Source organism: Polistes canadensis, unplaced genomic scaffold, assembly GCF_001313835.1.
Source record: "Polistes canadensis isolate GaletaPanama2010 unplaced genomic scaffold, ASM131383v1 scaffold_171, whole genome shotgun sequence".
Taxonomy (NCBI): Eukaryota; Metazoa; Arthropoda; class Insecta; order Hymenoptera; family Vespidae; genus Polistes; species Polistes canadensis.
Window position 1 is genome coordinate 158,632 of NW_014569718.1, and position 23,993 is coordinate 182,624.

Here is a 23,993-nt window from a genome sequence, read left to right on the forward strand (position 1 = left end):
GCTGTTGCGACAAGATGATGATTTGGGGGTATTAATGGAGATTTAATATGTTTTTATAAACATTAAAAAACGATTTCGATAAATTATTATTATTATTATTATTATTATATAGATTATGTCATTGGTTTGTGAATTGCATCCTCGGATCACGCGAGGTTCGATGAATGATGGAAGACATTGTTGGAAGCCTCGAAGTAAACGTTTGTTGTTAGTCCACTATTATTTTTTATTATATTTTTATGATTAGAATGATCGATATCCCTTTTTTTATCGTTCACCTAATTACAAATTTATCCCCAAGTGTTACACGACAAAAGTGATTTAAAAATAAAGCACGATGATGCGTGGGTGTCAAGGATGTTTGTGGAAAAAAAAAGAAAAAAGGAAAAAAAACGAAACAACATTATTTCATCGAAGTATGCACAACAAAAACATAAAACATTATTTGTATAAATGAAAAATAAAAAATATATTATTGAATTTTGGATACGTATGTTTGGGAAATTAAATAAATAAATGATTCATATGAGAGAGTATCCATGCAAATTTCATTTCAAAAATGGATCGTGTGTGATTTACGTATATATATAAAATATTTTATTTTATAACTAGATTATATGTGAAACTGTGATAAATATATTATATATAATTCATGAAACCCATGCTTGAGGGGTAGTATGAAAAAAAGAAATTACATGCCATCGAGTATTATGTTTATAATGCGAAGGGGAGGGGGGAGAAGAATGAAGGGGATGAATACTATAAGATCGACAACCACGATAATGAAGAATTCGGTCAATGTGCATGTGTGTATGTATGTATATATATATAAATTATCAAATTGAAAATGATGGCAACCGGAATTTTGGGGATATAAGCATAAAAGTGCAACAATCCTTAACCTCTAGCACAAGCTATGTATTAGGTTGTTACAATATTAATATAAAAGATTAGGATTTAAAAAAAAAAAAAAAATAGAAAAAAAAAATATGATTATTTATAATTGGATTAGGATCAAAAGCTATCTGACTTACCCTAGCTTCTGCGGTGAGAATATAACCACGTTCCATGGCCTTCACGAAGTCGATACTCTTTCCCTCTGGATCTTCGAAAAACCTTCCCGCCAGACTATCTACCTTCCCACTATTTACAGCTTCCAACAAACTTACAATATTACCGGTAATAGGATCTTTGATAACCGTACTTGAGGGATCTATCAAACCCCCCTCTATTGCGCTTGCTAATGTCAAGCGTTTTCTTTCTAATACCGAAGTTAGTAAAAATGGATCATGGTAACCACCAGTTGTTGGATTGTACAGGCCAAATTCTAAGGCTTCGATGAACGAAAAGCCTTGTTTGGGTGTCATAACTAAACCTATATCTACAGCCTTAGCAAGGGTATACAATTTGGATGTTTCTGTATCTAAAACATTGCCCTTTTCTGGTTCCATCATTCCTTTCCTAAATGCTTCAGGTAATCTAACTAATTTTTTCTTTTGTGCATCTTTTATCAAAGCTGAGTCAGGATCAATGATACCAAGCGTGACGGCTTCTTTCAATGTTATTTGTTCATTGGTATTCGGATCTGTCACTTTTCCTGTTTCGAAGGATAGGTGTCCCTTTTCTAATGTTTCTTCAAATGATAAAGGTGGGATTAGGAAAACTGTGTTTTCACCGAAACGTATACACCTGCTTTGTAATTTACCAATTTGCGGTTCGATCGTACCTTTTTCCGAAGGGTTGATGATATTTTCGTCAAGGGCTTTCTTCAGAACTACGAACCTTCCGTTTCTTGGGTCTCGTACGACAGACACGTTTGGATCGATTAATTCATATTTGATTGCTTCTTCTACTGTACACTCTCGTGTGTTACCACTTTCTTTAGGTGAAACCTTCTGCTGTTCATCCAACGAAGATCTTTGCGGTTGAAGGGTCAATGGTTTTTCTACTGTCACTAATAATCCACGTTCGAATGCAACGTCTATGTTGTAAGATCGTTTTGATTTAGGGTCGAGTACTCTTCCTCTGGGAACATCGATCGTTCCATCATCGATACCAGCTTGCAGAGATTTTATTTGTCCCGTTGTTGCATCCTTTAATGCTGTTGTATCTGGATCTATTAATTCGGCTGACAACGCTTGGACCAAATCGTAAAATTCGTTGGCTATTGGTTTAGCAAATTTACCACTGTCACCACGGTACAAGCCACACTTAACAGCTTCTTCTATAGAAAGTGGAGTTTTGTATGTTACGATCAAACCTTTTGTCCTGGCATCTTCCAAATTAATTGTCATTGTCGTGGTATTATACGTGCCGCGAATATCGTCTATGATTTTATCAGATATAGCTTCTGCTAATAAAATATACTTGTTGGTATTTGTATTCTTAACTATCGAAATTAACGGATCGATCATTTCGATTTGAATAGCTTCAGCCAATGTAAGCTTTTTGTTGTTCAAAGGATGTATGAATTTTCCGGATGACGTGTCGTACATGTCCATCAGTATTGCTTCGTATAATCCAAATCCCATGCTTTCAATATCGACGATAAGTCCATGTTGTAATGCGAGAGATAATGTCACTGTACAATTGGCACCGGGTTCTTTAAACATTCCCGAACGTCTATCGATCACCCCGGCACGACAAGTTTCAGCTAAAGACAACAATCTTTCCGATCGTTTATCCCAATAACAAGGCAAGGTAGGTCCAATTATACACTTTCTCATAGCTTCGTGAAGAGTTACAGCTCTGCCTGTACCAGGATCAACAATTTTTCCAGTTTTATCGTCGTATAATCCTTGATGGATAGCTCGTTGCAACGAAACAGCTGCCTTGTTGTCTATTATCAATCCAGATTCGTAAGCATCGCGTAAAGAAATTTCAACGTTTCCTCTGTTGAGATCTTTAACGCGTCCAGTATTTCCATCAACGTATCCCAATTCAATTGCTTTCATCAATGGCATTGTTTTAACAAATGGTGATCTGACATCTTTGACAGTTACGGAATCTGCATCGATTAGATGTTTTTGAATGGCCTCGAGTATGGTCAAATAAGTGCCACTTTGGGGATCCAAAAATGTATTGGTTTTGTCATCCAATATACCTTTAGAGATTGCTTCACTAAAACTCATTGGTCTACGAGTTTCCAAAAGAAGGCCACGTTCTAAAGCTTCGTGGAAATCTAAACGTCTTCCTTTTTCGGTAGCCACAGTTCCCGTTTTCGGATCTACTATAAGTTTTTCTATAGCTTCGGTGAAAGTTATCACATCACCGCTGTCGTGTCGAACGATCGCAGTGGTCGTATCGATGACACCTTTTTTGATGGCACGATCGGTTGGTAATTTTTCTTGGGTGTCCGGGATAATGAAGTGACCAGTTTTTGGATCGTAAAATCCTTTGAATATGGCTTCTGGTAAAGATATTTTTCGTTTGGCTGGAACAACTAGGCCACGATCCAATGCATCAGTTAGAGAAAGTGGTATACCTGTTGAAGGATCGATAGCTGTTCCACTTTTCGGATTGATAAGGCCACGTTTGATAGCATCACCAAGAGAAATAATATCGTTGTTTCGTGGATCCTTGATTGATGGACTATCCTGATTAATAATCCCTTTAGCAATGGCTTCTTCTAGCAAATAACTTTCACCTTCGATGGTGAACGTACCTGTTTTAGGATCGTAAGTTTGATGAGCTAAAGCTTCTTGTAATGTCCAAGGTTTAGTTGTGTTCAATAAGTAACCTTTCTCAAATGCAATATCTAATGTCATGGAATGAGGATAATTCAACAAACCACTTTGTAAATCTAATAATAATGTTTCTGCTGCTTCCTTAACCGAGACAACTTTGTCACGTCTATCATCCTTTATCATAGTTGTTCTGTCATCGATATAACCGGTAGTTAAAGCTTCTTTTATTGTCATCTCAGCACCGTTCACAGGATTTAGAACAAGACCAGTTTTAGGAGAGTAATATTCTTGTGCTATAACATCTATTAACGAAGGCACGAATGGTGTAGTTATGATCAAACCTCGGTTCAATGCAGTGTCCAAGGGAAGAAGTTCGCCAGCTTTTGTATCTTGCAAACGTCCCATTTTTGAGTTTAACAGATTTATAGTTAGTGCATCGTCCAGAGAAACGAAAGAACCAGCTTTTGTGTCTTGACATTCGGTGATAAAAGCATCAATTATACCTCTGCGTACGCTTTCCTCGACATCCACTAATTGTTTGGTCAAAGGATCTTGTATTTTTCCTGTGTTGGGTTCGTATATGCCACTGTTTATTGCTGCTTCCAGAGAAATGGGTTTTCTAGCTCGCGGTACTATCATACCCTTTAAGAAAGCAACCTTGATATCGATTTCTGTTCTTGTTTCAATATTTATGACAACTCCTCTGTGCAGATCTATCACACCTGATTCTAATGCTTCGGATAGAGGTAAGATTTCGTCACTTATTGGATTCCTAACAGCCAAAGATTCAGCATCGATCAATCCAACTTCAACTGCTTCCGATAAACTCAATGGTTCTCCAGATTTGGGATCATGAATTTGTGCGTTTATGGGATCACAAACACCTGCTTCTACTGCTTCTTGTAAACTCAATGTTAAAGGTTCTTTCTCAACACTGCTTGGTCTTTGTTCGATCCATCCAAGTTTGACTGCTTCGAAAAATGGTATTTTCTTACCACTTTTAGGGTCTACCATGTAGCCTACGTTTCTATCTACCAATGGCCTATCAATTGCTTCTCGTAAAGTGACATATTTATCGGATTTCTTTGATAAATCTTTTACCCAAACGTTGTCAGGATCGAAAATTTGTAGATCCAAAACAAATTCGTTGAACGAAATGATACTACCTGTTGAAGGATCGACGAATCTTTCGTTTTCCATATTAAATGCACCTCGATCAGCTAAATCACGCGGTGACAAATCCTTCGTTACGACGAACAATAATTTTTCTTCCGATTTTTCATCCGAATCTTCTTCTTCTTCTTCTTCTTCTTCGTGCTGTTCAACGTCTTCCAATTCAACCGTATCAAGTGTTTTTGGCGTTTGTGATTCTTCAATCGGTTTTGTTAATGATTTTTCATTAGCAATGAACGAATCGCAAACTTCTTTCTCTTCTTTTTGCAAAATTTCTTTCGTACTAGTTTTCGGTGTTGATAAAAGTTTGGATTCTTGACTCACTGGTGATACTCCTTCTATTTCGTCGGGTGATCTTTTACGTTCAGATTCAAATGTTTTATCGATTTTTTTTGATGGTATCGTAACTGCAGAAATTGATTTAGGTTCTACCGTTGAAATAGATTCAACAGGTGGACTAGGTTTCTTAATTTGTTTCGTTTGAATTGCATCTACTACAGCTTTTCCAGCTAAAACAGGAGCAGCTACGACTGCTAGGAGTCCAAGTTTAGCAGCTTCGGCAATACTCATCGAACTACCTCCATCTTTCTGTTTGATTTTTCCCGTTTGTGGATCGAGCAGACCTTTCTCGATAGCTTCCTTCGTGGTTACGGTTTCTGCTGTTTTTACATCGTACAGAACAGAATCTGGTTCGATCAAACCAGCTTCTATAGCTTCGGTTAAATTGTAGGATTTTTTCGATTCAGGATCAGTGAAAGATTCTGTTTTATCATCATAAATTTGTTCAATAGCTTCTACGATGGTCAAACTGTTTTGCATAGTTGGTATAGAAGAATCTGGTTCACTTTTTTGAACCGAAGTATCAAGGATACCAGTTTCTACTGCCTTAGAAATTGACATAACAGCACCTGTGTTAGGATCGGTATAAGTTCCTGCACTCATATCAACCAAACCCTTTTCAACAGCATCACTGAAGGTAATCCTAATATCTTTAGTTGTGAATTCTTCTTTCTTCTCAGATTCATCCTTAACGATTCCTCGAACACGTGCTTCTTCGATCGTAAGCGTGTCACCAGTTTCAAGGTTCTGAACTTGTGTAGCATTTAATAAAACATATCCTGGAGAAAGTTGAATAGTTTTTGTGGTGATAGTATGATAGGATGTCACTGTTTCGGTAATTGTACTGACGCATTCGTCTTTAGCTGGTGTTTTTACAATTAGGAGACCAGATTCAACAGCTTCCACGATTGGTATAGATGTACCAGTTGTTGGATGAACAAACACACCTTTTTCTTCATCTATGAGACCCGATTCTAGTGCTTTAGTTACTTCGATGCTATCTGGTGCAACCGGGTATGGCAAAGTCATAATAAAATCAGTTGCTATAGCATCTTTCAATGGTACATTTTCACCAGTGATCGGATGTTTTATTTCATTCTTTGATGGATCGATCAAGCCACGTTTCAAAGCTACTGGGAATGTCATACCAGCTGGTGGCAATTCGGATGATTTACTTGTTTCACGATTTTCGAATACATTTGTTTCTACAGCTTTAACTAAATTAACGCTACCACCTTCGACTTTGACCAACGATTTGTCAGCATCGATCACGTCATTCGTAATCGCATTTTCTAAAGTATCCAATTGTCCATTAGGTTGAATTATTTTAGACAAAGGATCGACTATACCACAAACAATGGCTTCGTTTAGGGTAAGATGAGCACCAGTTTCTGGATGAACAACTTTGCCTTCTTGAGGATCCAACAGACCTTGTTTGTATAATCCTGGAATTGAAAGACTTTTAGCTAGAGGAACAAGTAAATCTGCATTTTCTGGATCTAAGATTCCACGATCTAGGGCTTCCTTTATCGATATAATATCACCTCTTTGTGGATCCACGATTTTACCACTTTCAGCATCGATTTTATTACTTTCTATAGCTTCAGACAATGTCATTTTCTTTTCCCCATCCCCAGAGATTTCGGTTTCAATAACTTGGACCGTTTCTTCATCGATCAGACCACTTTCTATAGCTTCGCTGGCTTTAACAATTCTCTTCTTCATTTTTTGAAGGACTATCGGTTTCGCTTCTCTTTCTGGACTTTGGGAAAATGATTTTGCTTGGCCAATGGTAACTGTGTATTTTGGTTCCGTGGTTACTCTTGCTCTTGCTTTAGCTGTCACAGATGTTGTGGCATCAGTGTTGTCTTCTTCAGGTGTTGATGGTTTCGTTACAACCGTATCCTTGATTTCCAAACCATTTTCTTGTCTAGTTGATTCAATTTCACTCGACGATATGCTTTCGTTCGTTTTAATTTTGGATATCGTAACGTCTGAACTTGTTCTTAAATCTTGTAGCAACGATTCCGTTGCAGCAACTGTTGGTGATGATACAATATTTGTTGAAATTTTTTCCGGCGAAAGTAGACCACGTTCAACAGCAATTTCTTTTGATATTTGTTCTCTTGTTTTCGTATCTTGGATCGTGTCATTTTTCACCATAACTTCCGAACCTGTTCTTAAATCTTGTAACAAAGATTCCGTAGCTGTAATTCCTGGCGATGATTTAACATTTGTCGAAATTTCTTCCGGTGGAACTAGACCACGTTCAACGGCAACTTCTCGTGGTATTTTTTCCCCAGTTTTCGGATCTTTGATCATAGTTTTCTTGACAGCTTCAACAGCAGCTGCTGCTGCTACCAATGGTGCACCAACGACCGCCACCAATCCAAATTTCGTTGCATCGATCAAAGATAATTTTCTGCCCTCGTCTACTTTGTATTCGCCAGTTTTGGAATCCAAGATGCCACGTTCTACCGCTTCTGTCATTGGAATATTTTTACCAGTCGAGGGATCGCGAACTGTCACGTCTTTCGATTGCAAAGTACCGTCGTTAACGGCTTTTAATAAATCAGCAGATGTACCGTTATCGGTTGAGATCACTAAAGCAGTTGCAGGATCATAAATCACGCCACGTGAAACTTGTACAGGATCCATGATTGATGACTCGTCCGTTGCTTTGATTTCGGTGTCCTTTGTTGGATCATCCACGTTTGTTAATTCTACTTTGTCAGGTTTGCCAGAAATTTTGGTGATTTGCAATAGTCTTTGATTTGCTGCTTCGGAATCGGGTGATTTGTATTGAAGTATTACCAATTGTTTTTCTATTGCTTCTTTCATAGAAATTTTCTGTGGATGAGTGTAGTGTCCCGTAGAATCTAAAATATTTTTTTCCAAACTTCTCATCAAAGATATTTTCCTTCCGTTAATAGGATCAACGACCAATCCAGACTTTGGATTAATGATTTGTAATTTTATGCATTCCTCGAAAGATACTAATCGATCGGTACCAGGTATAATAAATAATCCGGTTGCTGGATCAAACAATTTCTGATCAATAGCGTCCGAGAGTGTCCAACCATCGGTTGGTAGCCCGAACACACGTTTCTCTGTTGAAGTAGGTTCACTTTCTATAAACGAACTGATTTCTGATTTGTGATTCCTGACTGTAGTAGTTGTTGTCACTGAACTTTGAATCTCCACTTTCGTTTCATTCGTATCTTTGTTAATCTTTGCGAACAAATTATCTTTCTCTTCTTGTATTTGTTCAGTAGGACTCTTCGTCTTTGATCGAGATCTGTCCATTTTGTCTGGGGAAGATGGTGGACTAGTTTTCATCGGAGATATCGTACCATTTTTGATAGTTGACTGTACTACTGGCGACGATGGTATGAAAGTCGTTGAAACCATTGATGGTTTAGTTGCAGTTTGTTGTAATTTGTTATCACTAGGTGGTACTATTTCTTTAGTTATGATAGTTGTAGTAGTACCAATAGCCATTGGTTTGGATTCCTCTCTTTCGTCAGAGCTGTCAACGTTCCCAACGTTTGTGACCAAGGTTGTTTCAAAAGTAACTTGCTTCGATGGTAAATGTACTTTACCACCGGATATTTCATCCATTCGTTTCCCAAGTAAACCTTCTTCAATGGCTTGATGAACGCTCATGATTTTTCCGCTATCAGGATCCGTAAAGATTTGTTGAGTTTGATCGATCAATCCACGTTTGATAGCTTCAACGTAAGTGATTTTGCAATCACGATTGACCACCTCTCCCGTTTCCAACACGGTAACGTATCTTTTAACAGTTTTCGTAACTGTTTGGGTAGTCACAGCAATATTTAATAGACTCGTTAGTAACGCAGCACCATCCGGGGTGATTAATCCACGTTTAATTGCATCTTCCAAAGGAACAACTCGTTTAGTTCGTGGATCCAACAATTGACCTGATTTGGGATCGACCAATTCCAATAAAACAGCTTCTAATACGCTAATTTCACGACCCTCTTCCGTAATTCCGATACCACAATTGAGCATCTCCGACACCGTTGATCTGACGAAACCCTGTTCTTCAGCTACGTTCAAGGGAACTGTCTTTCCAGTCTTCAAATCGACTATATAAGAACCTCCTGATTTAGGACTGATCAAACCTTTCAAAAGAGCAGAGTTTAAGCTGATGAATTCACCCGAGACTGGATCTTTAAAACCATCGATATCAAAAATAGTCTTCTGTGAGATTGACATGACCAATCCTTTATCAACTGCTTCTTGTATACTCAATTCCTCGTCCTTCAAAGTATCTTTGAATGTACCTTCCGGTTTGACAACACCTTTTGATAAAGCATCCGACAAAGTAATCGGTTCTCCAGCTTTTGTGTCTGTTATAGATTTAAGATTCTCCGAATCCAATACATTTTTCGATATGGCTTCCAAAACTGTCAACTTTTTCCTATGAGCCGGACTGGCAATTCTACCAGTTTCATCGATTATCTCTAAATCGCAACAATCTTTTAACGTCATAGGTTTAATTATGAGTTGTCTTCTACGTGCCTCCTTCAACGTTAACTTTTCCATTGACAAATTGTGCATATACCTACCACGATTTGAATTCAATATACCTTGTTTTATAGCTTCGGCGACCGTCAACTTGGTATCGTTACGTGCATCGACAATTTCTTTAACATCGGGATCAATGACACCTTTTTCTATAGCCTCGTTCAACAAATAATATTCCCCGGTAATTCTATCAAGAATACGACCCGACCTATCATCAATAATACCTTGGGATATCGCGTCGGCAAGTGAAATCGCGTTCTTTTTAACTTTAACCGTGACATCTAATTTAGTTAAATAACCTTTAGAGTATGCCTCCTCAATGGAGATCCTTTGACCGTTTCCCGTAACAACCTGACCCGTTATAGGATCCAACAAACCCTCGCTCATCGCATCGGCAACGCTAACACCACCCGTCGTTGTCGTCGTCGTCGTTACCTTAACTCTATCATCCCCTCTCTCGGCATCAAATAGCTCCTGTTGAATAGCCTCGAGCAATGAGATGTGTCGACCGTCCTCGGTAAACCCATAAGGTCCCAACAAGCGATTGGCCAGATTTCCATCTATCAAATTCATTCGCGCAGCTTCCTCGATAGTAACGCTCGTCTTCGTATCAATCGAAGTTATTATTCTACCATTTCTAACATCAAGAATCCTAAGTTTTATAGCTTCGCCAACTGTAAGTACCTTCCCGGTACTTGGATTAACTATACCCCTAGCATCTATCACGTTGTCCGTACTGATACCCTCCTCAGCCCTGTGTATCCTCTTAAGATTCCTAATTTCGCTAAATTGCATGCTGCTGTTACTGATGTTGCTGCTACTGCTACCGCTGCTGTTGTTAATGTTGTTGATGTTGTTCTTGCTATTATTCTTTCGTATTTCATCTGTCGTTGTCGTTGATGTTTCTGTCGCAACACCACTGACACGTGACGAATAACCGACATCTTGTTGACCCTCTGTTCTAGCACGTTTCAACGGTGAAGATTCACGACTCGTACTACGACGAACTGAATCGCTACTAACGCTGGTTGTCTCCGTAGATTCGTGTCTTTCCGAGATAAATCTGTTCAATGAATACCAATATTATTTTTTAAATATATGCCAATAATTATGATAGTGGTTTTAAGTTATTTGAAGGATTACATTTGAACGTTAAATGAATTCTATATAATATTGAAATAATGAACACTGTCTCTGATGGTTCATTTTTGATAATATTCTGAAAATTATATTGAATTCATTTAGTTTAAAACTAAAATGTGCTGTGAAATAATTGATAAAAGTCATTATTTTTTTAATTCATTATTATGGGTACATAATATATTTATGATATTACTTTTGTGTTAAAATTGTACTCACTGAGATTGAGTGTAATGCGTGGTAGTCGAGGAATAACGTTCCTCGCTGGTAGTACTCTCGTAGATGTTAAATTCCGTTCTGAACGTGCGCAGGGGTCGTTGCTCTTGCAGAGCACGCTGCAACACAAATTTCAATTTTCAATGTCAATTCGTTAATTTAAGTATTATGTACGCGCAATACAATCGTGCAATTTAAAGTATAAAAATCTTGTGTTAAATTCAAATTATATTAAAACGAAATAAAATGGGACGATTTACTCGATTGTTTGAAATTGTTAAAAGTCAGATTGTCGGTGTTAGTTGAGATACAAGAAATGTGTTGGTAATGGTTCGCGGTGGTGGTGGTGATGGTGGTAAGGGGAGGGTGAGGGTAAAGGGGGAGAGGATTGAGTGAGAAGTTGTCAATTTTCGCGGGTTGCTGGTTGGTGGATCCTAAAAACGTTGAACGGTACAATATTTTTAGAGCACGTTCAGCTTCCGTTGTAGCTGGGCTGCATACGTTTAATATTACTTTTAACGTTTATTCCCTCGAGAAACACAAAACTCGTTATAATAATAATAATAATAATATACAATACATTCCAAATACTTTTGTTCTTTTAAGTAAAAAAGAAAAAAGTCACGAAACAACACATATGGTTTCTATATTAATCGAAATCGCCGAAAAAAGTATATACGGAATTTTATTCGTGGGAATTTAAACAAAAAAAAAAACCACCCCTCACGCCCCCCGTTTTCTAACCAGTGACAATAATAAACTCAACAGGTTATAAACTTGAAACCTTCCCCCCGAGAGAGAAAAAAAAAACAGAAAAAAAAGGAAAGGAAAAACAAACAGTGAAGTGAAAAATAAATGTGCCCAGTTTTGGTTGGTTAAAACGAACGAACAACGAATAATTGATTTATTTAAGAGAAACGATTTAAATTATTATTATTATTATTATTATTTTTGTTATACGCGAGGAGAACAATGGTTGTTGTTGGAACGATGGAAATGAGAAGGAACACCAATGGGAGGAGTGAAAATCGGCTGCCCCAAACGACCTTGATGCAAGCCCCAACCAACCATACTTTTATTCGACATAACTATACATTAAATATACCGGAGTGAAATTAAATTGAGAATAGAAATGAGAGAACTAAACGAAGGAAGGAGAGAGAGAGAGAGAGAGAGAGGTCTTTTCTCTGTTTCCAGGGGGGAAAAAAAAAAAAAGTATACGGGACGTGAGTCTAACCGTCTAATAAAAGAAAATGACGGCATCGTTCGTAAATTTGTAATTTTATTATGCTTCTTTTTCTTTTTTTCCTTATCTTCAACTACGCAATAAATTATTATTATTATTATTACGCTTTTTTTAATCTCATTAAATATTCCAGTTTTTTATTTTTCTGTTTCTCGACGTATCGGCAACACTAATTCCAACAATAATTACGTAACTAGAAGCATGACGTCAGATTGACCGGTTTCTACAACTAACAAGAAAGAGGGGGAAAGGGGAAAGGGGGACGAGAGAGAAATCGCACGATTGCAAAACACATTTCTGTTTATCGCGTGTGACTATATACTCTTAAACATCTATTCCTAGATCGAGATCTAACTGTGTTCAAAACTTTTGACACAGAAAGTTAATTCCCTTTTTCTACCCCCTTTACTACTACCCCATTTACGATCACCGAATTTTCATTTGTATTGTTGTTGTTGTTGTTTTTGTTGTTGTTGTTGTTGTTGTTGGTTACTAATTTACCTTTGTAATAATTTTTCTTCCCGTTAGTACCATGATTGCGAATCAATTTAATAGTCACTTGCATAATATATATATATTATAATAATAAAAATAATAGAATGAAAATATAAATAATGAAAAATAATAAAATCTATATAATTGGATTGAAATTTTTTAAGAGACACTGTGTTAGAATTTATTTAAAAAGAGAACGATAAACTATTCGTACGAAACGTTTTCTCGAAATAATTAACAAAACTCAGGAATAGAAAACTTTGTTCTTGACCTCCTTTTTCTTTTTCTTTTTTTTTTTCTCCTTCTTCTTCTTTATAATTATTCTCAACGAACGTTAATGAATATATTTCATAGATATATATCGGGCTGATTGTTATTGATTAATATAAATTTACTTATAATAAAAAAACAAAAAGAAAGAAAGCAAAAAAAAAAAACCAAAACGATAAATATCTTTTTTTCGGGATTCGTAATAATATATATGAAAATGAAAAAGAACTCATTTCCGGCTGGTGAACGTCACGCAACGCCACGTTAACGCCACGAGCTCGCCCGGGATACTGATACTAAACCGAAATTCGTTTATACTCGTGCCAAAAACTTTAACACACTTCCTTTTTACTATACAGACTAATACATTTTAAGCGCCATTTTTAAATACCACACATTATCAAGTATTTTTTCTTTTTTTAAATATATATATATATTTTTTTACTACGTTTATATACGATCGTAGACGTTTATGTGATTCATTCATGTTCATTCGTTTGATAAATTTTCTCAATCATATTTTAAAGTAATATATTTTATACGATCACAAAATATTTAATATTATCAACCATTTTCTTTTTTTTTAATATATTTTTTATTACGTTTATACGATCGTAGACTTATATGATTCATTTATGTTTGTGGTTTGATATATTTTTTTAATTATGTTTTAATTATATATTACTGATTGTAAATTAATGTTACCAATTTCGACAACGTGATTTTATTTTCATTCCGACACAATTACTTTTTTGTCTAATAAATTTGCAAAGTGTAATTTAAAGAAAATTCTTATTGTCGGTGGACAAAAATGTCTAACACATCTTTTAAGAAAAACTCATCCCTTTCCAAAGTTATTTTTATGATACTATACTTAAGTACGATGATGATTCATGGTAACAAAATGTTACTGAACCCTATCTCTCTTCTCAACGATCTGTCAGTCATATTTTTTGTTCTTTTTCTTTTTTTCTTTTTTTATCACCGATATAAATTTGAAAAACAATTCAAACGTAGGATTAATTTCACGATAAAACGAATGTCCAGTACCGAATGGTTGATATCTAATCAGAATTGTAATCAATGTACGTATCTGAAGAAACTTAATTAGAAATGTTGTAATCATTGTTTATTAAAACACCAAGTAATAAATCAAAACCCTCAGAATTACGAGTAATCAAAATAAATTCGGATCACAAAGTATAGAAAATAATATCACTAAACCGAAAAACAATGAAAAATCCAACAACATTCGGTACGAATGTTTTACCACCAATCAATTCAAACGAACGATTAAAAAAATCCACCATAGATACAACCAACAACAACAACAACAACAACAGCAACAACAAAAAAAAAAAGAAAAAAGTATTACTATTATTTATAAATATAAATATAACAAACTTGCACCTTTCGAATAATTTTAACGCCCGTCATCGTCCTGTTGTTCACAATTGACGCGTGCCAACAACACCTATGTCATAATTCGCGTTGACTTGTCGACAAATAAAAAAAAAAACAAACAAATAAATTGTAGAAAAAGGTCCAATAAACAGCAACGAACCAAGAAATAATAAAAAAACTCAAAAGTATTATCTTCCTTTCGTGGGAGGAAACCAACAAATCCGGAACGTAAAGAAACACGAGATCGATGTAAAATATTTTTTTTTGTTCGTGTTGGGTGATACGAAATCAATTTTTTTAAATTATAATAATATTTCCGTTAATGCGTGTGTATGTATGTATGTATGTAAAATAAGTAACAGAGACAGACAGACAGACGACAAGAAAGAATACTGTATGAACGATAACTGAGAAACGTTGGATAAGTTTTCCTGTTCAGAAAGACGTAGGCAGGTGGAATGACAAGCCGAGCAAAGACCGAATCATTATCGCCCTACCACTTTTCCTCCCACTTATGCTACTATACCACCAGGAGAACCAATACAAGCACTGGAAACTTACGTTAACTGTATACGTCCTCGCGCATTTATCGATCCAATATGGAACGCGGTAAAAACGAATTGTCTTGACTATTTTTTAAACCAAATACCCCTCCCTGAACTATTAATTTATTGAATTTTATTCATTTACCATATAAACAATTTTTCTGTACTATAATATAATATAATATAAAATAGAATTGTGTGTAAAAATAATATACTATTATAATAACTATATATTTGATTGATTGGATTGTTAATGGATGTATAAAAATTTAAAAAAAAGAATTTGTTATGTATAGCAAATTAATATAACATGGGTAACGATTCAATTTTACCATAAGGTTTTTTAATTAACATCCTCTGCAATTTTTTTAAATATTAATATTTTTCCGTAATAAATTTTACAAAATGGAGATATAAACACAATCCATTATGCATTGTTTCAAAGTAAAATATCTCAATAACATTATAAACTTACGAATTTGTGTGTGGCTCACCCTGAATATTACAAATTACAGTATTCCTGTATGTATTCTTTTTTTTTCTTGTCATTGATTAGATCATAAGATAACAAAAACAAAAAATAACTCACCTGCAATGAAATATCATCAGGATAAAGCAAGGCCAACTGCCTAACTCGTTCTTGTAGTAGATTCAACAGGGTTGTATATTTTCTATTTAGTGTGTCAAGGTCACGTGCGACTCCATCCACCGTAGTTACCGGTTCCCTACGTGGTCTTTTAACGGATGCGTCCAACGATGGACAAACTTCTTCCAGTTGTTCTTTGAATGCTCTGAGCCTTTGTCCATAGATCTATGGGGGTTTCGGTTAGTCCGTTACGGTTAGTGAATTAGATCATTTTTTTGATCCACTACCGTTAGCCAAAAGCGAAGGTAAAGAAACGTATTTTTTTTATTCTTTTATTTTAAATAATACTTGCTATTCGCTTCTTTCCTTTTTTTTTATTTTATTTCATATGGTTTTTTTTTTTTTATTTTTTTTTTTTTTTTTTTTTTTTTTATTCGGTTTTTTTTTTTTTTTTTTGATTATTATTTAAAACCGACGACGACCCAATGTGATTTTGTGCATTCAAGCTATTTGTTGTTAACGTTTAAAGTTAATTATTAGCGTTTGCCAAGACAATCCTGATTTTATTTTGATATTTATATTTTATTTTTTGTTGAGAGTGTTAAAAAATTAATGATTACTTGTTGGTTGAACTATTTTTTTTTTCTTTAACACTATGTTATAATTATTTATCTCTAAATGATCTTTTTCGATATTAAAATAATTCAAGGTTTTATTTTTTCTTTATACGGTTAATCGATACTTTCATTTTATACCACACTGGGTCATTCGTAATAAATAAATTGAATGTAACGTCATATTTTTGTAGCGAATTAAAACCCGCAAGCTTTTTCTCTCGTGTAGCTCTACAATAATTATAATTAAAAATTTATGCGAAAGCCAAATCGATCAGAATAAGCTGCTTACTCAACTCTATTATCTAGATTTCTTGTATATTATGTTTGTGATTAGATAATAGGGAGCTAAGTGATAATAATTTGCTTCAATGATTAAATTATTCTCATCGAATTATTATTAGTAATTTATAAGTTTTTTATTTTTAACTTTTTTAATTATACTAACAATAAATAATTTATTATTACTTAGGCCCCCGCGCGCGCGGAATAAATTAGACAAATTTTTACGTTTTAAATTTTTCTTTCTCGAGAATGATTGAGAAAGAGAAAGAAAAAGAAAAAGAGAGAGAGAGAGATAGAGTACATAGTAAAAGCAGCAATTGTTTTAGTAACAGCTAATTATATATAATCAATTGAAACAAAATAAAAAGAAAAAAATATTCGACAAAGAATCTCTAATGAGATATTATAAATAATATATTCGTTTTTATATAAAACTGTTGTGGTCCCGGCTTATTTCCTTCTAATTGCTGAAAGATTCGTTTACATTGTCGTAATAATTTGACATGTAATAATTAAAAATACATATTATATGGTATATATTATTAATATATATATATATAAAAATATTTTCAGGATGCTGTAAAATCATTAATTATGTGTTTGCGTATGTGTAACGTAAATGTGTTCGTGCGTTAAAGATCCTACGAAATCTCATTCATACTTTGCATTCACACCATTTGCTAAAGCTAATTATTGATATACAAAAAAAAAAAAACAAAAAAAAAAAAAGAAGAAATACTTCAATACTTTCTTTTTTGCAAGTTTATGAACCTCATCTTACCTTTCCTTCGCGTATGAATCTTCCACCGGTAACATTGACTGCTTCGATAGCTGGTGCACGATCCACGACTTTGTTTAACAAATTCTGCACGAAAATTATGAACGATAAGAGAGAGAGAGAGAGAGAGAGAGAGAGAGATAGAGACAATTATTATCATTAATTATCAATGAAATGATTGAATATTAACGTCAATGATCACGTTTATAGAAAAATTATTCGACAAAGTGTCTACCTTAGCATTTTCCAATTCGAGTTTGTTATAACATTCGTCGATGAAGTCAACTTCATTTTGATAGGAATTATGATATTGTTGTGCGAGACTATAAGCCGCTTCCGCACTACGTAATCGGTCAACTAATTGACCACAAACGTTAGTCCACCTAGAATTTAATCTGTTGACCTCGGAATCCAATCTGTCCATATCACCGTGTGGTCCGTGATGATTGTGTCTTGATTTTTCAACGAGACGTCTCGCGTTATGAGCATCATCATTCAATTGATCAACGGACGACTGTTGTTGGGCTATTGCGTTTTGAAGTATCATCAAATCTTCGAGAACATTTTGTAAACCTTTAACGTCCGAGGGTAATTCGCCAAAAGATGCTAACTTTATTTCGAATTCGGAAATGGCTGTTGTATTTTCTTCGAGACTGGACAATACGATTTCCACGCATTTCAAACGTTCGATGTAAAGATTGCTAAGATTCCAAAGATGGTTCCACTTGGTCATTACGCTGTCCAATTTATTTCTCATAGCTGGTGTCTTCAAAGTAATACCACGGAATGTTTGTTGCACCTGATCAACTTCCGGTGCCAATTGTTGCAAATTTTGTTCGTAATCTTTGTGCTCCAATACCAAATGTTCGAGACTGTCCAAATCTCTCGGCAATGGTGCAGCAATACGCGCATTTATTATTCGTTCGGCTTCGTCTAATGCTTGCTGAAGCGAGGATACCTGTTCGTTGAATATTCTACCAGCATTTTTCGACTCCTCCTCGGCTTTAGCGCGTTTCTCAAAATCGTCGAACAATTTATTAACGTCGGCCATCTCCCGTTTTAATTTTCTCAATTGGGGATCGGTTGGATCACCCTCGCTGAGTAATTTTTCAGCATCCTCGTTCAATGCTTTTCTTATAGCAGTACGTTGATCTTGTCCCATAGCTAAGAACTGTGGTAAATCCCAACCCTTGACTACTTTGATTGTCGCAAATATCATGTTCTGTCTTAATCGGAGTTGTTTGCGTTGCCACAAGGACACGCTTCTATCGTATTGTCGTCTTGATCGTTCGGCAGCATCCAATGCATCTTTATCAGGTGGATGTAATGCGAAACAAACGCTTGGTACAGGTGATTCGACACCCTGTGCGTTCTTAACACGCCATTTAACTCTACCAGAGTTGTCATAAAGTGTACATTGTTCTCCTCTTTCGATTGACATCTTTGAAAAATAATTAAACAACAAAAAGAAAAATGAATTTATTAAAATACTGGGAGATCTCTTTTCTACTAACTCCATGAGACAACCATATACTTACATTAACTTGTTTGTAACTGCAAACGCATGTAACTTGTAACGGTCTGGTTACCGGTCGTTTTCTTTGTTTCATTGGTACAATATCTTTAGCCTGTTCGACTAATTTTTGTACACGTTCCCCATAATTGTTGAGTTCTTCTCTAAGTTCTTGCATACCCTTCAACAATCGTTCACCCTCGTCCAATGAAAAATCAGATTCCGAATAAACCGTGTTAAGTGTCTCGTCTATCTTCGATATCCATAATTCAGCTTGATGAATGTCTTTGAAAAATTGTTGACTGTGCGCAGCGTGTTTCAAATGTACTTCCAGACAAAGAGTCAATTGAAGTAACCAAGCCCACTGACTCTGCATAGCTGACATGTATGCCTCGATTGTTTTTGCCGCTGGATGATGTTGCAATACCAATGCTTCTCCTCTATCTTGTACAGCGGAAAATTGGATCTCTCGTTTCTCCAAATCGCTCATCAGAGACTATATTTAGAAACAACAACACAAATTCATTCCCGTTTTAAAAGAAAATATAAAAATGATGATGTGAATAAATTTAGAAATAAAATTCATCGAGAATATTTATGCGTGTTCAGACATTTACCTCAATACCAGACCCATACGTACGCTTGTAAAAAACAGATCAAATTTATATGAGGTATACACCATTTATTATTTTTTGAGTTATATTAAATAATATTAACAAATGCAAATAGATATATATTTGACCCACCTCGTAATACTGTTCGATGCTTTGAACGTTCAAGTTCCTATCAGCCCAATCTCGGGTAACTTCAGTTTCTTCTTTACCATTCAGCCAAACAAGTTCTCCAGTGGCGGATTGTATGAAATCTTGCAAAGTATCCAAATCTGATAGTCGCTTGTTCGACAATGCCAAAAGTTCGGAATAAAGTTTTTGCAATGTACTCAGGTGTTGACTGTACAATGTCAATTCCTCGCCATGGAAATTATTTTTCCCTTGAACACATTTGTCCACTTTCGTATGGAACTGTTCGATATTTTTATGTTCCTTCTGATGAACGTCGAATTCGTTTTGTACGCTTTGCAAATCCGAACCGTAATCAGCCTCTTGGATTTGTTTAATCTTTGCCTTGCACCAATCGATGCAGTCGTGTAATGAACGGAAATGCGGATTGGTATCGACCAATCTCGTTTCGTGAACTGTCGTTCGATGTTTCGTTACTACTCGTTCTTCTACAGGGAAAGAAACTGCGGAAAGTGGTTGTACCAGACGTTTGTGCAAAAGCGAACGCAATGCTACCCAACGTTGATGTAATTTCTGCACCCTGTTTGTTAACAAACAATATTTTAAAAACCAATGAAACATCTCAATTCATATTTCTTATTCATTCGATGGATTATTTTATACCAATAATCATTTAAACCGAACATAATACTCTAACATAATAATCCTGACATTTATTTTACTTTAATAATCATTTTAAATGAATAAATTAATAATCTTTAGAGTCCCTACAGTTTGTAGAATTTATATTCAAAAAATGAAATCTATAGAAAAATCCTACAAATAATAAATCATAAGTTTACGTAACCCCTTTTTTGAAATCTAACAATTGGACTGTGTCCATTCTTCAGTAAATATAATAAATAATATTAAATATGTAATTTTGTTGTTGTTGGATATTTAAGATACCTTCTAAAGTTTATATTTTACAAGAGAATCATAAAAATATTCAGAAACTAAAGGAACTAGAAAGGCAATAACCTTTTGTGAAGTTCAGCAGCTTGACTGTATCTGCCTTCGGTGAGTGTGTGTACATCGGTAAAAATATTTTGTATTTGAGTTTCGGTATTGCGAATGTCCTGTTCCAGCAGGTCCACCGCATGTTTAGCTTCTAACGGATGAAGACGATCTAAACGTCTAGCCTCGTCTTCCACGCGTCTTTCTAATTCTTCCAAACGATTATCGGTAGACTTCATCTCTCGGTGAACTTTCTCAGCAAGTCGTTGAAGCCGTTCGAGTCTAAAAACCCAAACATCAAGTGAAAATACATACATATATAAAAGTGTACGTGTGCATGTATATAAAATATATATCTTCATGAAAGCATCTTGCGTGACTCGATGCATTTCGTGACTTCATTGTAAGATTATCCTTTCTTAGATCGTTGCAAACATGAGAATGCATACCAAATAGAACTCGAATCTATTCTACGAAGTACTTTCTAATCGGTATAATTATATTCAAATGGGATAATTATTTCTAATCGTGTTTTAAATATTACCTTTAACGAAATTAAATATTTCTTTTTCTATTTTTTTTGTTTCTAAATGAAATTTAAATATCGTTTAAACTAAATATCCTAAAATGTAGGGAAATTACAAAATATTCGTATAGAACAAAGAAAAAAAAGAATATAGATTAATTAACAGAATTGTTGAAAGATAAATCCTAACCGTTTGATTTCATCTATGATAGTTTGTTCCCTTTCCTGTTGTAACATAATCAATTTGTTCCAATTCTTTTCTATAACATCGATATGCAATTCTGGTTCCATGTCGACCTCGCCAACAGCTTCAAAATATTTCTGCAAATCTTGAAATATGTATGACAATCTTTGTTTGTCCCTGTATCTTGGTGGTACTTCCTCGTTCTTGAATTTTGAACTATCGGCAGCAAGTTTTTTCATTTCTATCAAAGTTGGTGGGAATGATCTGTCCTGTACCAATGTCATCTTTTCCCGAATCCAAAGGTGTAGAGAGCTTGCGAGATAACGATACTCTGCTGAACGTCTTTGGGCTTCTGTATCGTACAAGGGATGAATTGGGGGTGGCTCGGGGAACACGTCGTAGAGCGATGAGATGTACGTTATCAAAGACTTCTCGTCCGGTTCTGGTGTATCAACATCTGAAAACAAAATTTAATTAGTATCATCATTCCAATAATTATTGTTAATCCTATCCCTATAAAATTTGCATAAACCAACCAACATGTCAGCAGACTATATTTGATCAAAGGACTGACTTTTGAAAATATTTATCTACAATTGGGATCCAAATAATTTAGGATTCATGAATAAATTGAATTTGTGGTCTGAGATCCAATCGGATTTTAGGAATTTTAACTATTCTAACCTGTGAACTTATTCCAGAGTAACAATCCACTTACAACAGAAACTGATCTAATTGATCAGAAATATATTTATAATTACAATTAATTGATAATTTTACTTTCAAATCAAACAATCAAAAGTCTTTCTCACCGTGATTTTCAACCCTGTTAATTAACATTACACGCATTAATAATTTATTAATTAATTATCAATCGCGTTTAACAATTCATTAAATTTTAATTCAATCTGATTGAAATGATCACATCAATACTATACAAATAAATCCTATAGAAATAGTTTCTATTAGTGAACAATGAATGACACTATCATCTAAGTACGTGAGTCAATAAGAACTAACGTTAGTTTTTTACACATAGAAAATACTTATAAGAGTAGGGACGAAAAGGAAGTATAATTATTTATAGGAGAAGTCAGTGCTGCGATCGGTCACGGTACTCGACTTCAACCGGAAACGATGGCGTGTACCGTGAACAAAAAGAAAGGCGACTATTCTGGCCGGATTTGTGCTCGGTTATTGGGTCTACGTGTGTGCACCTTGCACAACAAGAATGATACAAATAAGAAGAAGAATTAATTGTATCGTTTCTTTTCATTTTAGTTCTTTTAATTCTACACCTTAGGATAATCCTATTGAATAAAAAACAAAAACAAGAAAAAGATGGAGAAAGTGTGAGTCGAGGTGAATCAGTCGGTTGGTGACAAGTTTGTTTGTCGTTTGTTAACAAATAAGGAAATTCCATTAAAGTATTGTGCTTTCACTTTCGTGTCAACGACCAAACACGAGATTAACATTCTGAGAAAGGATTGACCATGATATGGGATTCTTGAAGAAAGTTCTGTAATCTTTTGCTTTATCCTAGTGTCAGGTCAATTGGTCAATTCTTTCAAGAAGTATGGGAGACCCTAAATCTGACATTCTCCTCTTGCAACAACATTTGACAACGAATGTTCACTACAAAATTTGAAAATTATCTAAAGTTATAGATTTTCCTAGCAACTGTTTAGTGCATCCTTGTAATTATCATCTTTTCTTGAACTTTTACAACATTCTGAACCTGCTGAACACTCAAATTCAATCAGCCTATTGTTCGTGTTGCTGCAAGATTGTCGAATGTGTCATGAAACAAACTTCCATCTCAGATAAGCCCTCAAATTATAGGATTTATGAAAAAATTGATCAACTGGACTGACTGATAAACTCAAACCCAGGCTCAAACTGACTACACAATTGTTGAGTGTGTCAGGAAACAAACTTTTACTCCAAACTAACCCCTAATTTATAAGACTAGAAGATTGTACAATTGAACTAATTGATGAACTAGAACCCAGGATATATTCTTTCATTTTCCAGGTGATTGATTTATCCAATTAAGTTATCCAAGGGGTTCCTACGATAAATTTCACTATAGTTGGATTAAAATAAAAAATGTAGAAAATAAAAATAAAGGATTTAGATAGAAAATAAGGATTATATATACACCTTCTGGATCGAGAAGCCTCGTAACGCCATACTCGCGCTCAGCGATGTGGAAGACCCGTTCTAGCCGTTCTCTCGTTTGACTTGCACGAGCACCTCTCCAATCGATTAAGTCTGGACGGTTTCTATGGAGAAGTGCGCTAAACGCTAAACCATCTCTCCAGGAACAAGTAAAATCTGTCACACGGACATTAGGATAACGTGCTGTTGATCTTCTAGCCCATCTTAACAATGCCTCTCGTGCTGTCACGTTTGGTTCTTGACCTGCTACAATATCTGATATCTGTAACAATAAATTCAACAATAATTATATTCCTTACTTCTTTTTTTTCTCTTTCTTTCTTTTTTTTTATTTTTTTTTTTGGTTTCTTTTAAATAATATTATTCATATTAAATTTTATTCTCTGGAAGTTAGAGATTGATTTATTTAATTGAAAAACAAAAAGCAATTAATTTTTCATACGATGAGATATATTAAATAATAATGCTTCGTCAACATTTAATAAATAATTAATAATTAACAAACAACTGTCATATTTTTCT

General features: G+C 34.9%; 1 protein-coding gene across 25 annotated transcripts in view; it reads right to left on the bottom strand.

Moving 5' to 3' along the window:
- Window positions 1–23,993, bottom strand: part of LOC106789214 (microtubule-actin cross-linking factor 1) — a gene marked incomplete in the record, with an annotated part of 154,157 nt that overhangs the window by 32,286 nt on the left and 97,878 nt on the right. For 13 of the 25 annotated variants that reach the window (XM_014753256.1, XM_014753250.1, XM_014753245.1 and 10 more), the window contains 11 exon segments: window positions 1,035–10,815; window positions 11,112–11,227; window positions 15,658–15,879; window positions 17,335–17,418; window positions 17,567–18,772; window positions 18,870–19,340; window positions 19,462–19,485; window positions 19,591–20,164; window positions 20,605–20,862; window positions 21,297–21,747; window positions 23,454–23,733. In XM_014753256.1, the coding sequence (XP_014608742.1) occupies window positions 1,035–10,815; window positions 11,112–11,227; window positions 15,658–15,879; window positions 17,335–17,418; window positions 17,567–18,772; window positions 18,870–19,340; window positions 19,462–19,485; window positions 19,591–20,164; window positions 20,605–20,862; window positions 21,297–21,747; window positions 23,454–23,733 (13,467 nt within the window). 25 annotated transcript variants of the gene reach the window in all.